General features: G+C 51.6%; 1 protein-coding gene across 1 annotated transcript in view; it reads right to left on the bottom strand.

Annotated features, from left to right (window-relative positions):
* The window catches only part of SHB (SH2 domain containing adaptor protein B), a gene marked incomplete at both ends in the record, with an annotated part of 134,751 nt that overhangs the window by 33,313 nt on the left and 85,476 nt on the right, over positions 1-15,962 (bottom strand). The window contains one exon of the mRNA XM_084237173.1: positions 3,246-3,417. Coding sequence (XP_084093299.1) covers positions 3,246-3,417 — 172 coding nt within the window. The remainder of the gene's footprint in view (positions 1-3,245; positions 3,418-15,962) is intronic.

The raw sequence follows: 15,962 nt of genomic DNA on the forward strand, positions 1-15,962 counted from the left end.
GTGGTGGCAGTTGGGCCTCGGAGGGCTCTGGGGCCTCGTTAAAGGCTAATCCCCAGTGGGTGAGCAGGATAAACTGCTGCTTCCTTCCCTGACTGCTCCAGCTACTCCACATGGAGAGAAAGGCAGTCTCAAAGAAGACTCAGGCAGAGGGTGGGAGAAATGAGTCAAAGGACACTAAATTGGGCCCAGCTACCTAAGGCCCTGCGCTTAGCAGAGTGCAAGGAAATGAGGATTTTACAGAGAGATAGTACTTGCTCATTCTCCTGTAAAAGATGGCCCAGGTTGCCCTGAAGAGGGCCAGAGTTGAAGTGAACTGGGAGCCAGGTCAGGAGGCTACTACAGTGGTCCAGATCGGAGGTGGCCCAGGAGATGAGAGGAACGGATGGCTCTGGACTTATCTGGATGGGGACTGGTGGAACATGACAATGCATTAGATGCTGGTGCAAGACCTGAAAAGGAACAAAGATGACGCCAGGTGTGTGGCGTGAGCAGCGAGGCTGATGTGCTTTCCTGTGTGGTGATGGGGAAGCTGGGGGAGGAGCAAGTGTCTGGAATAAGAGGATGAGAAGCCCAGGTGTGAACAGTTACATGAGTTGTGGAGATGCTAAAAAGGCAGCTGGAGGTAAGAGTGGGGAGTTTTGGGAGAGGTGTGAGCTGGGGATGCATACTGGTGAGGCACCAGTCTGGAGCACAGTACATAGCTGGTAACCCAGGACAGCCTGATCTCCGGGTCAAGCTGAGGTGAGGAGTCAGCTGGGGAGATGAAGGAAGGAGTGGCCAAGGGAGGCAGGAGAAAAACTGGAACAGAAAGTCTCCAAAGGAGGGGGTGGACTGCCATGGGGGACAGGGGTGGTCACCTGGTGACCTGGGCAGAGAAGGGAAGCAGCTTTTGGTGAGAGAGTGGGAGAGAAGTATGACAGCTTGATGGGATTTGGCTCAATCAACGGGCAGCTGTTTACTGAGCGCCACTTACATGCCAGGCCCTGTTCCAGGCACCTAGGACAGAGCGGTGAACCCAGACAGGTTCTGGCCCTCATAGAGTGTATGTTCTCAGCAGGGCAAGAGTTAGAAAGGGATATGAGGTCAAGATTGTTTTATTTCTTTATTTGCTTTAAAGAAGTTCATGACCAAAACAAGTCAACATGCTGATGGTAATAATGATGCAGGATGGAGGGGGTGGGGTGGGCAACTACTTCCAGGAGGCAGGGGGTGGTCCCCGAGCACCTGAGCAGTCTTTCTACTATCCAAGCATTATAGGAAGGACTGCCCACAGTCAACAACCCTCAAACCTGGGGCATCCCCTCTAGTGCCTCAGCAGCCACCCTCCCTAACCTAAGCTAGGGTAGAGGAGAGGCTGGGGCTTGAAGGTGCCTCTTAAACTCAGACACCATCAGCCAGGTGAGGGATTAGGTGATCCTCTCTGCCTGGGTCACCAGGCTCTGCAGGAAGTGGGATTTTACCTAAGCATACCTCTCAGGTGATGAGTCAGGGTTTCTGACAGGCCAGAATAATCCTGGGGAGTCACGATGATAGGGGAGGAAAAGCCAGTCATAACACTGGAGCTGGCCAGGGCCTTGTCAAGCACAAGTGCCCTTGAGGGACCCCCAACCCAGAGAAGGCTCTGCCCTGGCTTGCGAAGAAGGTGGGTCGGGGCTGGCTGGACAAACCTAGGCCAGCCTGGGTCAGGATGCAGGCTGAACAGCTCCCAGGCAGCTCTGGGTGATATTTTGTTTGTTGATTAAAACATGCACAGTTTGATCAGAAATGAGCGAAACCTGCCACCCAATCTGGGTGGCTGTGAGAAAGGATTAACACAACACCCGCTGGGAGTGTTTCACCAACGTGCTGGGTATAGCAGGCGCGGGCTGCAGCCTCCTGAGATGACAGCACATGCTTAAACAGGGCCCCCGAACACATGACATCATTCGGGAAGCCCTGCATCCTGCTCACCCAGCAAGCGTTTCCTGTGAGGGATGCGCTGCCAGCTGTGCAGAGACCAGAATCCCCCAGGGGGAACTAATATAGGACCACGATCGCACAAGACAGTCCCACGAGAAACCAGGTTGGTGTTGGCTAATGTCTTGGCCTGACAGAGTGCCGGCTCAGAGCCAGGTGTGGACGAGGAGAAGGAAGCAAGGGGAGCATGTGAGGTCGAGTCACACAGCTGGAGTTCGCATCCTACCTTAGCACTCTGAGCTGAGAGATCCCAGCCACAGCTCTGCATCACCCGGAGCCCTGATTTTCTCATCCATGCAATGGGGATGACCCCGTTTATCACATGCTTGCTAAGAGGATGATACAACCAAAGGCACTAGCATGAGATCCAGGACCTGCATTATCAAGGTGAGAAACTGAAAGGGCAGCCTGGAGGCAATTCACAGAGCAGGGGGGTCGAAGAGGACAGGCTAAGTAAGAGGGGACTTTAACCTGAAGGTGATGGGGAGCCAATGAAGGTTTCAGGGCAGGTGGGGACCTGCACAGAGTGAGACCCCAGCAGAGAAGGGAGCTGATAATCATAGCCAAGGGGCAGGAGGGAGGGATGGGACTTGGCCACTGAGTGGAGGTAGGAAATCTTTGGGAAGAGGGGCTGAGAAAACCCAAATCAAGAGTGCAAAAGTCTTGATCAACCTTGTACCTATTATGTGGGGCAAAAACATCACAGTAGGGCCTCCCCGGTGGTGTGGCGGTTGAGCGCTGGGTTGCGAAGCTGCCTGTGGCCTCTGCAGCGCCGGTTTGATCCCCGGCTGCCGGGTGAGGGTCCCACATGGCGTGCAGACCTCTCCTGCCGCCCGCTGCTCCCCTCAGCAGTGTACTTCGTCAGTCTGCCTGTTCTGCTCTCTGCTCTGGCTCTGGTGAATTCTCTCACCCTCCCGCGCTTCTGACTGTACCCAGTGCTTGTATTAAAAAAAAAAAAAAAAAAAATCACAGTAGCTAGAAAACAGATCTAATTTACACTGTTTTGCCTGTAGCGGGCCAGATTTCGTATATCTATCCTTAGCTTGTCAAGAACTCATTTGCTGCATGATGCAATTAGAAACTAGATGTAAGGGTGAGGGGTGACCTGTGAGGACGCTGATTTTGTAGTCCCTCCTAGTAGTCATCAAAAGTAAGGGTGGCAGTGGAGTGTGGAGAGAAAGCATGGAGCTGGAAAGTCAGGGGACGTACATCCTAATCCCAGTTTGACCTGATGGTGGCTTGACCTTGAACTGGGAGCTGAGGCTGTGATTGGCTCCATGAGAACTTACATTTGCTTCTCCAGTGGGACAGCAGGGTCCACTCTTTCTCCCAGGATCCCACAGAATTCAGGGCTTCCGTGTTTGATGGGCTTGAAGCCCCCTCCAGGGGCTCGAAGCTGGCGCCGCCGGTCCCGGGAAGGCGAGGGGGATGACTGGCGTTTCTCGTTGCCATTGAACTGGGCTGTGGGAGAGAGAAAGTACAGTTACTAAGTGCTCAGTGCGAGGAGTTATTGGGAGGCGTATAGTAGGGCAACAATAGACGGTTCCAGGCAGGGAACAAAGATGGCCCAAAAGATCTGGGCTTCCAAAAACAGGAAGTGCAGGTGCCCTCAGAGCCAGGTGCCTTCAATGGGCTGGCTGAGTCTCCAGAGGCCACCTACTCCGCCTCATCCCCAAAGGAATCCCCTGCTCCCCCTCAAGCAGGGAGCATGGCACTCCAATGGGGGTCTCAGTCCCCTGGACAGTTCTTTGGGGAGAAAGCTGTTCTTTCAAGTTGCCTCCAAGTGCTTCTTTTCCTCCCATTCTCCATCCCACCAGTGGTGACATCTGCCCTTCTCCTGGGAAAACCCTACAGATTTCTAGTCCACGGTCATGCTGCGTCCTGCAAGTCTAATGCTTTTCATTCAGGGCCCCTGTGTGGGTCCCACACACTGCCCGCCCCGTGGTGAGGCTGGAGCAGCACCCAGCACGTGGGACAGATCTTGCCACATGCTTCCCTCTCTGCCCTGGGCCATAGCAGCATTGTTCACCCCCAAGGGACTGGGGTGGGGGGCTGCCCCCCTGAGGGCAGGATCCTGAAGATACCCCACAAAGACAGAAAATACTGAGCTGAAACTGGAGTTGCTGGAAGGATTCCTGGGGACCAGCTAGTCCACTTTTTCACTTATCTCTCTGGGCCTCAGATTCCCCCTCTGAAAACCAGGGATAATGACATCACCCGCCTCAGGGGGTTGCTCTGAGGATTCAATAAGTGTTGCACCTAGAGGTCTTAGCAGAGTGCCTGTGTGTTATACTCTGTCAGTGGGGTTATGAATATTACTATTGTGTCCGCTCACTGTGGACATGGTGGAACCAAGAAGCTTCACAGAAGCTTCTGAACCAAGCCAAGTTCCTCTCCTAAGCATGCTATGACCAGCTCTGTGCCTTTGCTAAGTCACTTAACCTCTCTGAGGTTCCATTTCCTACCTCACTAGGCTACTGTGAAGAGTTAACTGGGCCGGGACCTGCAGAACAAGGTTGTAAAGCCAGCTGCAGGTCCACACAAAAGTAGACACCTCCTTCCAACCAGCAAGCAAGGCCATGGTGAGGCATCCTCTGACCTCGCCAGACACAGAGCAATCAACCTCACGTTCACGAGGGTGGTGGGAGGCCCCAGACCTGACTATGGTGATGTGCTGTCTACTGGGAGGATATGAGTAAACTTGTCCCTGGCCTATCCACTGAGGAAGTTCCCCCATCAGGACTGTGGAACATTCTATTCCTCCAAAAGACTCTGCTCTATTAGCCATCTTGGAAAACAGCAGGAAGGGAGGGTCCTGCCAATGGAAGGTTCCAGACATGAGTGTGGTCACTCTGGTGGCTGCAGCAGGGTCTGGCAGGCAATCTATCCACCTATTTGACTCCTGAACACCTTCTCATGGTGCAAGGCACAGTTCAGGATGGGAAAAACAGCAGTGGGCAAAACAGACAAAACCCCAGCCTTATGTGGGAGGGACAATGAGTGAAGTGAGATCTGAAGCATACCAGCTGCTGGGAAGGGCGTTGCAGGAAAATAAAGCAGGGCAGGAAGACCTCTTTATTTAATATAAGGTGACATCTGAATGAATTCCTGAAGGAAAGGAGGGACAGGTCATGTGGACATCTGTGGGAAGGACATACCAAGCCTACGGGAAGAGCAAGTTCAAGGGCCCTGAGGTGGGGACGTGTCTAGGGTGTTGGTGAAGTGAAGGAGGGGGAAGGGAGAATAGGAAGCAGAGCCAGATTGGAGGCTTTGGGGGCCCTGGGAAGGAGTTTGGTTTTATTCTGAGAAAAATGGAGACCCCTCCTGATGTTTTGCTGGGGAAGGTTTTGACTTGGCATCTTTTTTTTAAGTAATTTTATTATTTTTTAAAAGATTTATGCATACAAGAGCTGGGGCACAGGCCAGAGATGCGGGAGGTGAAAGGATTCACCAGAGACAGAGTGGGGAACAGAACAGACTGACTGAAGTACACTGCTGAGGGGAGCAGCAGGCAACTCAGGAGAGGTCTGCTGCGCCATGTGGGTAGCTGCCTGGCTGGCTGGGGATCAAACTCGTGCTGCAGAGGCTGCGGATTGCTTCATAGTGCAGTGCTTAACCCTTTGCGCCACCAGGGAGGCCCTGACTTGGCATCTTTAAAAAAAAAATCAAAAAAGCAGATTGCTGTGCTTAAGACATAGAGGGCGGAGATAAATGGGAACTCTCAGTATTCTTCACTTAATTTTGCTGTGATCCTAAAACTGCTCTTTAAAGTATATTAATTAAAATAGATGAGAGAGATGGAGGGGGCAATAAGGAAGCTGCTGCTGGTGGCACTGGGGGTGTGGGTGGAGGTGGCAGTGAGTGGGCAGCTTCTGGGCCCTGTGCAGGCAGACATAGCAGAGTGAGAGTGACACAGGCTTTCGGCCTGAGCACTGGGGGGTGGGGCTGGCATAAAGAACCACAGCAAACTCAAACTCTGTGAGACGGCAGGTTGGAGGCCAACCCAACCTAGAGATGCCCCCAGCCTGTGATCCAGGAAAATGGAGAAGGGTTTGGGGGCAACCCTGGCAGGGAGGTGGGAGACTGTCTTCACAGGAGGATATAGCAGGTGATTCCAGCAGGACCTGATCACTCATGGGGCAATCAGGGACACCCCCTGTGTGAGGTCCCACTGGAATGGAGATCCTGGCGCTACGTAGGGAGCATGGGACCTGCGTGCCTTCACCACCGTAGCTCCCCTCTGCTAACATTCCAGCTGTCAACAATGTGGCAGGCAGCTGATGGCATGGCTTAGATTTGCCACAGGCTGAGGAGAGGGAGGGACAAAATGAATTGGGAGGCACTTTCACCTCTGACAACCTAGGGTTCCCTGGCTAAAATAAAAATTTGGGGATTCCCGCCAATACAAAATCCTGTAACACATTACTGGCACAGAAAGCGAGACGAGAGGCGAGAGGAGCATGGAACATGGATTGGGAGAGGAATCCAACCTCCCCAGCAGGACCAAAGTGGCTTTCTAGGACCTCGATGCCTGTCTAGGACCTCAATGCCTGTTCAGTCTCGGGTCTCACCAAGTCTCCTTCCAGGCTGTGTCCTCTGTCTGCCAGAATTACTGAGACTCTCCTGCCCCCATTACCACCATCAGCCTCTCTGCCTGACTCCACGTGCCCGTCAGGGATCACTTCTTCCCAGAAGCCTTCCCTGACTTCACTTCCTCTCCAGACTCACCTGTATCTTAGTCTATGGTACCCCAGCTGCCAGTTTTCTAGTCTGACTCCCCATGAGCCTTTAGAAGGCAGGGGCTGCTCTTTATTTGTTCCTGCCCCCCACACCTAGCCCATGCCGTAAACATAGTAAGTACTCAACAAATGAGTGAAGAAACTTAATGAGCTGCTGTTTTGATTTATTGGGGAAAAGTATCGGTTTTCATACCAGATAAATTGGATAAAACCTAATAATGTCCCAGTCAACACTGTAATTCCCCGCTGAATTAATTTATACATTCGCTTGCAAGCTTAATAATATAGCTATATATTTTAGAGGGAACAGGTGGTGATGAATGACAGGCTTAATTAGGCAAATCACTTCACCTAAAATAAAAATATACAAACTCCAAGTGCAGTGATTCAGCAGCACAAGAAGGAAAAAAAATACTAAGAACAAAAGCTCCGAACACAACTGCTTTCATTCCTTCTAATTAAGTTTCTTCTTAATCTGCAATTTAAAATGGCAATTCTTTTAATTTAGCGATTTTCTGCAAAAGATACACAAGTCCTCAAAAGAATATCTGTATTTAGAGAAAAAAATATGCCGCCCCTGCGAACCGTTAGAATGACAAAACCTAATTAATTCTGCCTATAGGCAATTACTAACGGGGAGTCAGAGTTCTGCAAGAGGGAGGGGCAACTCAGATGGGCAGGGTGAGGTCCCTAGCAGTGAGCCCCAGACTCGGCCCTTGACCCCTCTGCTTTGGGAGCTCCTGGGGTGGCCTCCTCTCACCTGGGGGGTGCTATTAAAATGCCTTTCCTGGGGAGAGGCAGGGAGAGAAGCACAGGTCACAAATCTCCCAATCAGCCCTGCTGACCCAAGGTGTGGACGGTGGCCCCTGAGCACAGGGACCACTGCAGGAACTGGAGGGGAGCCAAGGGAGCCCCGAATGAGGCCTGCAACAGGCTCCAGTTTAGGGACTGCTTTTTTCTGGCTGGCCTGGAGTCTTCACCCACCCCGGTTCTCCAGTGCATGATGGAGAGTCCTCTCAGCAGAATGACTGGAAACAAGACACTTGCACAGTGACTCATAGTTCTTTGCCTGCGGAAGAGGCTGCTCTAGACCGCCTTGGATGGGGCAGAAATGAATATGCACCCAGTCTGTAAACCATGTGGGGCGGATGGGAGGGGCCTGGAGACTCTTCCAGGCCTGGTGTTTGTTCACAGATGTGACTGTTACTCTGAAAATATCACGGCACAGAAAATAGAATGAAGGTGCCCTAGACACTCCTCCAAGCAGTCCTTGGACCAATTCCTTCACACCATTGGCAGCCAAGCAGGGGCTCTGGTGTTTGTGGGGGAGGCCAGGAAGGGGAAAGGGGAAGAGGTTGGAAAGGCACAGAAGGGGGTGCTGCCTGACTGTTGGGAGTGGGGGCGGGGGGCAAGGAGGGAGGTTGTGCATTGGTTGGGGAAGGTGGAGTGGCCCACATGACCCTTGAGTCTATACTTTCATGACACTTAAAACTTTGCCCAGAACAATAGTCCTCTGCTGCTTCACCTTTCTAAACATATGTTCTGTGTCATCGCATCTGCTCCTCACAGCACGGCAAGAATTACAACTCCTATTTGACTGATGCAGAAACTAAGGCCCAGAGCGGTGAAGCCCCCTCTAGTTCAAGAGCAGGCCTCACTTTCCCCTCTGCACCACCTGCCTGGCCAGTGAAAGTTGCAGCTCTGGCTAGGCTGTAAGACAACAGGCAGCTCAGCAAATGTTTGGTTTGGATTCCAGATCGCCAACAAGAGGCGTCTGTTTTCACCTCGCAGACACATGCAGGCCCTAGGGCACTGCACTGCCACATGTCAGGGGTGGTGTGGAGAACAGAAGTCCTCATTGTGAGGGGAGGCAGCAGGGAGCTGGGCATTGGGAAGGCTGTGAGGCAGGTGCCAGGACACTGGCTGGGTTGCAGGATCGACGTCCACACACGCACACCCACTCCTGGGCCAGGAAAGAGGGCCTGGCATGAGGGGGCATGCCCGTGTCTTCTTATTCTGCACCCTCCCAAAGGAAGAGCAGATACCACAGTCTGGTGCAAAGAACTCACTCCAAGGGCTGCTGAGGTTCCAGCACATATAATGAAGAATCCTGACGAAAATGATTAAATGACCCAAATGCTGTCGAAGCCAGCCAGCTTCACCGTAACTCATTCACAGACAAGGAGTAGGAGGCTGGTGAACTCCCCTTCTCCCTGGGAGTTTAGCCCACAGGTGGCTGCCACGGCAGTCAATAGCCACTCGAAAATGCTGCTGGAAAGGGACTGACTTGCCCCAACTCAACAGTTAGGCTGGATCCCAGAGGCATCTAGTAATCCTGTGTAGGGGTACCACACTCACAGAAACAGTAGTAGTAACGGTGATTCAAGAGTCAGCGCCATGAGCACTGGCTGTATCCCCAACTCTCAGCACCTATCATGACCTAGGTCACCTCGCTAGCTAGATGCAGCTGGGGGAGCTTTAAACCAGATCCCCTGGCACCTGTGCGTGTGCCACTGCTGGTTCAGGACTGGGCTTCCCCATTGGCTGGAGAAGCCAGCATGCTGGCTGACACATCCACCCACAGACACCCCCAGTATTTAGAATTCTAGAGTCCGGGAAAGGGACTATTCCCCTCCACAAATCTCAGAAGACCCCCAGGGAGCAGGCTGGGAAATGCTCCTGGTTCAGGAGCCCCAGAACCCCAGTCCAGCTGCATGTTTGGTTCCGATGCTGCTGTCCACAGAAGGGAAGGGAGTGATGGGGTGGGGGCGATTGGTGGGGGGCAGGAAGACAGGTGCATGGCTCTCAGGAGCCTCTCTGCCACCCACTGACACAGTGTCCCCACTCCCAATATGGCCTCAGAACCCAGGAACCAACCTTCAGACAGGTAGGGACACCCTCAGCTGCTCCCTGGGGTTCAGACCAGACAACAGCCCCTCAAAAATGCTGTCCACTACACAGGTCCCTCAGCCTCATGAAGAGAAGACAAGTGTATGGCAGATTAAGACAAAGCATCTCTGTGCCAGGAAACCATGTATTTCAGCATCCTAAAGAGAACTGAGCCAGGTGGGGACTTGGGTATGAACAAGGCAGGCAGAATCTATCACACGAAGATCTCTGACTAGTCAAACAGAAGAGCAAAGATAAGTTTCTATAGTATCTGGGTTTTGTCTATTTTTTTTTTTTCACTTGCAGACAAAGGCACTTGAAGGAACGTTTCTATCAATATAATTTAGCAGATGAACCAAAGTTATTAAACGCTAGTGCATTTCTTCTTCTTCTTTTTTTTTTTGGCTACTAAATGAATTCATTCATATGTCAAATAGAAAAAACCAACTGGAAAAACCTGTCCCTCAGTAACATATTAGCCAGAGGAAGCAAGTGATCCCAGCTCTCTCATTTAAATCTCCTTTTCTCGGCAGACCTGCTGTTCACACGTGTTAAACATTAATTACAACTGTTACTCATTACATAGCAAAAAGCTCCCGTACAAACACAATTGTTAATTTCCTTGCAGGCCCAAGGCATTCTGGGAAGCTGTGCAGGGGGGGCAGGAATACTGAGGGAGCCTGAGCGGGGCCGGTGCTAAGGAGGTGCGCTGGGCACATGGGGTGTCGGTGGCATGTCTGAGATTTCCTGAGAAGCCTTCTGCAGAGACCAAGCCTGTTTATTCTGAGCGCAAGAAGATGAGTCACAGGGCTCGGTGGGAACAGCAAGCCTGGAGCAGGGTCTGACACACGTCAGCGCTACAGGCTTCAGAATGTTTGCATTTGATGGTGACTGTGACAAGTTTTGAAGTCAGCACAGAGAGGGAGCAGTGGCGTCTGTCTCAATAACCCAAACCACCTCACACCAGCACCAGGCAAAAGGGATAACCAGCCCCTCCCACACTGGAGATGTCAATGCAGCAGCGGAGAGGCAACAGCGCTGTGGGCAGACTGACCGGAGTTCGCCAGCTGTGTGACCACGCCAGCCGCTCGCCCTCTCTGAGCCGAGTGCTGTCAATGAAACCAGAGCCACCTTGAGGGCTTCACAGGGTTAGCCCAGACTAGCTGCTTAACCGGTGCTCATAAATGTTAATTTCCTGTCCTCTCTCCATTCCCCTCTCCTTTACCCTAACAGGATTATTTAAACTTAGCTGGCTCAGAGATGACTCACAATGGTTTAGACAGACGTACCTGGGACCTTTCCTTCCCTTTCTCTTCCCCTTTAAGCCTCATTTGATGGGCTGGCAAGGTATCAAAACTTCAAAGGCTACCTGGCTAAGGGGGACCAACAGGTTAGTATCCACCGTCCCTCCCCCCCATCAGACAGTAATAAGTGTAGATCTGGCTTTCCAGAACAAACCAATGCATACCTGTACAGGATGTGTTAGGAATAGAGTCCCACCCAACCTGGGGTGAGGGTGGGAAGGGGCTTGTAATGTCAGGCAAGGCTTCCTGGAGGAGGTGGCACTGGTATCACCCAGCTGGCCTATTCCTTCCCCTCCCCAACTCTACCCTAACCCAGCACTGAGTATACCAAGTATGTGCTAGGATCTCAAAATAGGGTCCTTAGATCAGCAGCATCATAGTACTTGGGGTTTGTTAGCAATGTCAGTTCTCATGCCTCATACCCAAACCTACTGAATTCTGGAGATGGGACTTAGCAATCTGTTTAGTATCTCCTCCTGGGGTTCTGAGGCATGCTCTGGGCAAATGAACCAATTCACAACTGGGTCATGGCTAGAATAGGGAGTAGGGTGGTGGTGACTCCCTCACATCCAGGGGCCAGTGGCCCAGTCCTCAGAAGGGACTGAATAAAGGTTGGAAGAACTGACTGGCTCATGGTTAGGACTATTGCTAAAAATGAAAATCAGGATTTCCTATGGAAGTGTTGATTCTACTCCATCCATGCTTCTCATGGCTAGGCCTAACTGGGAATGAGCTCTGTAAATGGGTCCTCCATGCCCTCTAAGTACCTCTTTATGCAATACTGTTTTAATGTGAAATTAAATTTTAATACAAGTCTTCCCATAACACCAATAACCATTCTTTCATGTGTGACCCTTCAGGTCTTGAAGTCTTTTCATCGAAATCTTTTCCCTTCATCATCAGAGTATAGTGTGATAAAGGTTGTTACTCTTTCCATTTTACAGACAGGAAAGCTAAGGCTCAGGGCAACTGAACAGTCTGTGAGAGCTCCCAAAGCTGCTGAATGATGGAGTTGGCATGTGAACCTGAACTCGTCTGAGTTCTACCATCCCAGATGGGTAAGACACTTGTCTTGAGCTATCCAGGGCAGAGAAACCTTCCTTATTGGGGAAGACAGACAAGGCCCAAAATAACTATGTTCAGCGCTGAGTCATAGGCCCATCCTTTCACCTTTGCAGGGAGGCAGACCTGTTGCTGGTTGAACTCAGGATATCACCTGCAAAGTAGCTTCAATGGAGACAAATCTTCAGATGGTGAATTGCAAATAAAATTGCTTTGTTTCTCAAAAGATCTCTAGGGTACCCTTTGCACTCCCCTGCCTCCTGGCACCCTGGTGACTCCCCTGCAAGTCACCAGGGACATAATTTTTTACCTCTAGTCACTGGATTAAAGGAAATGCTGATCTACACTCTGTGTATGGCCTGACTGGCTCTCAGAGGACTCTGGCAGCCCCCTTCCCTCTCTGGGTCTTACGTTCTCCAGCTGGAGAAGCAGGGGTGGGATGTCATGGTGTGGGGGACTCTTCCTGTACTGAATGGTGGCAGGGTATGACCAACCCATGGGATGGCACTGGCCACCCTCTTGCGAGTACCAACCTTCAGATCTTGGGCCCCTAAGAATTCTCAGCTGGATCCATTCCAAATGGTAATGCATACCCCAGTAAAGCATCCCACCAGCTGGAGACATAGGGCGGGCGAAATGGGTATGAGAACCACGAAAGGCATGCACACTCCTGAGGGTTCTGGGAATGGGAGGTTCAAATCCCATCCTTGTGGCTAGTAGCTGCAGGTTTCTGGGCAAGTTATTATTTTCTCTATGGACCTCAGTTTCTCTATCTGTAAAAGGAGGAAATGAATCTCTCAGAGTGAGAGGATTAAGTGTGATAATGCACACGGAAGGTGCTCGGTAAGTGCCAGGGATCCAGCACTTTCCTAACATGGAGTCCTTTCATCCTCTGCAGCCGGCACATTTCCCAGAGATGGTTCCAGGAACAGGTCCAATCCCTGTCCCACGATGGCCCCTCAGAGGTGTGAACACTCCCAATGTGGGTCTGCTTCTCCAGGTTATCCACCCAGTTTCTCAGCCCCTCCCTGTGTGGCCACCCCCTGTTCGGGCTCATTTTTCCATCTCACGGCCGTGCCACAAAGCCCAGAGTCGGTCAGGCCCTCCACACCAACAGATGCTGCCCCAAGACAGAGACACCGGGCTGCTTCTCCCCATGCTGGCAGGCAGTGCCCCATACCCCTTGTGTGGGCCCAGAGCTCCATCTGCAGGGTGGGGGCCAGGTTGGCCATTTCTAGACCCACCTGCTGGCCTCACAATTTTTTGCTGTACAGCCTCTCAGAGGCTGATCAGAGTAAGCTAGGAACTCAGTCCAGCCAGCTCTGAAGCTGGAACTACTGGTGGAAGGGGGCTGACAGCTGGCTGGAAGGCGCACACCTCTCTATAGATGGCAGGGCTGGGCCTGCTCGCTGAAGGCTTCAGTACAAACTGGCCTGTATCTGCCCTGGGGGCCGGGATCAACAAAGGTTTCCCCTGTGGGATGGAAATCAGTCTGGGTGGGTGGAGGCAGGGGTTCTGACTGAGCCCACAGTCAGCTTCAAGGAAGGAGAGCAGGCAACGAAGGCCCAGGGCTTTTTGGAGAGCTAGTGGCCACAGAACTGAGGTAAAGGAAGGAGTATGTGCTAATCAAGCCTTCCCTCGCTGGCTGAGATGGGGAAGGTCTGCCTCCCTAGGGTCAGTCTAGAGCCATTGCTATGGGGGACGCCAGAGCCTCCTTTTGAGACTGGCCTCTTTTCACGAATGTAAAGCAGGACAGCACTTTGAAAGGCAGAAGACACTTTGGCTTCAGAGACTGTATTAAGGAGATAATTCAGAGGCTTTCCCTGTCCCCCATCCCTGATGAGCATGTTGGTGTTCCCAAGGAATGAAGCCTTGGGGGTGATGCAAGACAACCCCTCCAACTGCTATGCAAAGCCCTCCTACATCAATCCTGTTTCACTTCAAATCCCCAGAATTTGCAGGCCTCCCCACTCAACCCCCCAGTGAAAGCTCAGTCTGTACTTCTGTTAGGGGAAATTGATGTCCTGAGTTAATCCCATACAGGCTTTGTGGACCCCACCCCCACTCCAGACTAAAGCCATCAGGACATTGGGAAAGACAAATCCCATCACCACCAAAGGGAGGGTGGCTGGGACCTGAGGGTGGAGTTGGGCAGCCAGGTTGGATATAAAAACCAAACACGTGGGCCTTGGGGGGCTCGCTCTGTCGCTCACCTCCTGGCTTCACGGCTCCTGGCTGGCGGCCAGCTCTCAGAGTGCCATTTTGGGATTCCAGATCGGCGGATCAGGTAGGACTCATTTAAAACTTTGTCTCCCACTTTTCTCCCTGAGCTGTACATTTCCTCATTTGCCCTTCCCTTGTAAATAAACCTTTTATTAACCTTTCGCGTGTGCCTGCAGTAGAGCATTGATAAGTCCTTTTAAGCGCGTGGGTGAGGACCCACAGTCAGGCACCCCGTTTTATATCAGGGTTGCTCTACAACAGTTCCAGATGAAATTGAAATTCTTACCACTCCCCTGGAACCTAAATCCTTATGACTTGTCCTTGGTGGGCCCAGCTCTGCCCTTTTGGGGTCCCCCCACACATACCCTTTGAAGATTAAAAACACCAGATTCCCTGCCCAAGTTTCGTCCTCCAGGACAAACATGCAGAACAAGGAATATAAGGGGTGAAAAGAAATGGTAATGAATTTGCTGAGAATAAGCTATCCCACAGCTATCGGCCACCTGCCCTAGGCTCCCATGATCTGTCACAGGGAGCTCCTGAAAACTCAGAAAAACTGTACCCAAATATTGTAATAAGGACAAGGGGCACAGATAAGCACTGCCTGTGTCCCTGACAATGCTAATGACTTCCTGAAGCATGTGTGTGCTTATAGCCAGGTGCACATGCATGTATACAGACACAGACAGACAGACAGACACACACACACACACACACACACACACACACACACACACACACTCTCTCTCTCTGACTTGGGTGGGGACATTAACCTTCATTTCAGAGCAGCCACACTTCAGCATGCAAATGAACTATTTCCATGCATCCTTGTTACCTGGGGGTGGGGGGGTAACATCCTTGTTACCCTCCCCCCACCTTCCTCTCCCTCCAGCTCCTTTCTGGGGTGGAAACGGAGCCTCTCCTGGCCAGCCAATGCTGCACTGACAGGCTCTGTTCACAGGCACGGGGAGGGTCAAGTTCTGACCATGGGCTCACAGCATCCCCCAGCCCAACTGGAACAGCTTTCTCCTTCTTTGCCTCAAAAATTAGAATCTAGTCAAACTCTTGGAAAAACCACAATCAGTATCAACTCCAGAGCAGGAAACTCAGGGAAGTGACTTGATGCATCAGACTGGTCTTGACCGGGTATTATTCTAAGTCTATGACCCTTGTCACATTGACTCAAGAGACATAAAACCAAGTCCAGAATGGGTATATGTGGCTTGGAAATTTATTCTGTGACAGTCCAGTTTGAGATGTTATGATCCTCTGTGATAAACTAAATGTAAAACTGCCTTTGGGCAGAAATAGGCACATGTTGGCCTGAGAGCCTTCTGCAGAGATGATGCCTGCAGGGCCAAGTGCTTTTCACTTTTATGTGCACACGAATCACCTGGGGGTCTTGTTAAAACAGATTTCAGACTGCCTCTGGAAGTCTGGGCTGGGGCCCAAGATCCCCCATTTTTCACCAGCTCCAAGTGATGTGATGCTGCTGGTCCAGGGACCACTCTTTGAACAGCAAAGCACCATACCAACACATGAAAGGTAGTAACACAGCCCACAGGTGACATGTTGGAGGTTGGTTCAGGAGATGGGGAGACCTCACATCTGCCTGCAGTACTATCTCAGGCCCCTATTCTGTGAGGGTTGTCACATGAGCCCCTGTAGGCCTTTAATCAAACTGTTGTTGGCAATGAGCCAGCTTTCCACTGGCATTCGCTCTGTTCTAGCTCCTGTACTGGGGAGGGAGAAGGCTGTGAAAACAGAAGAGCTCTGGAGACCAAAGACC

The sequence above is a fragment of the Talpa europaea genome (genome assembly GCF_964194135.1).
Source record: "Talpa europaea genome assembly, chromosome: 7".
Taxonomy (NCBI): domain Eukaryota; kingdom Metazoa; phylum Chordata; class Mammalia; order Eulipotyphla; family Talpidae; genus Talpa; species Talpa europaea.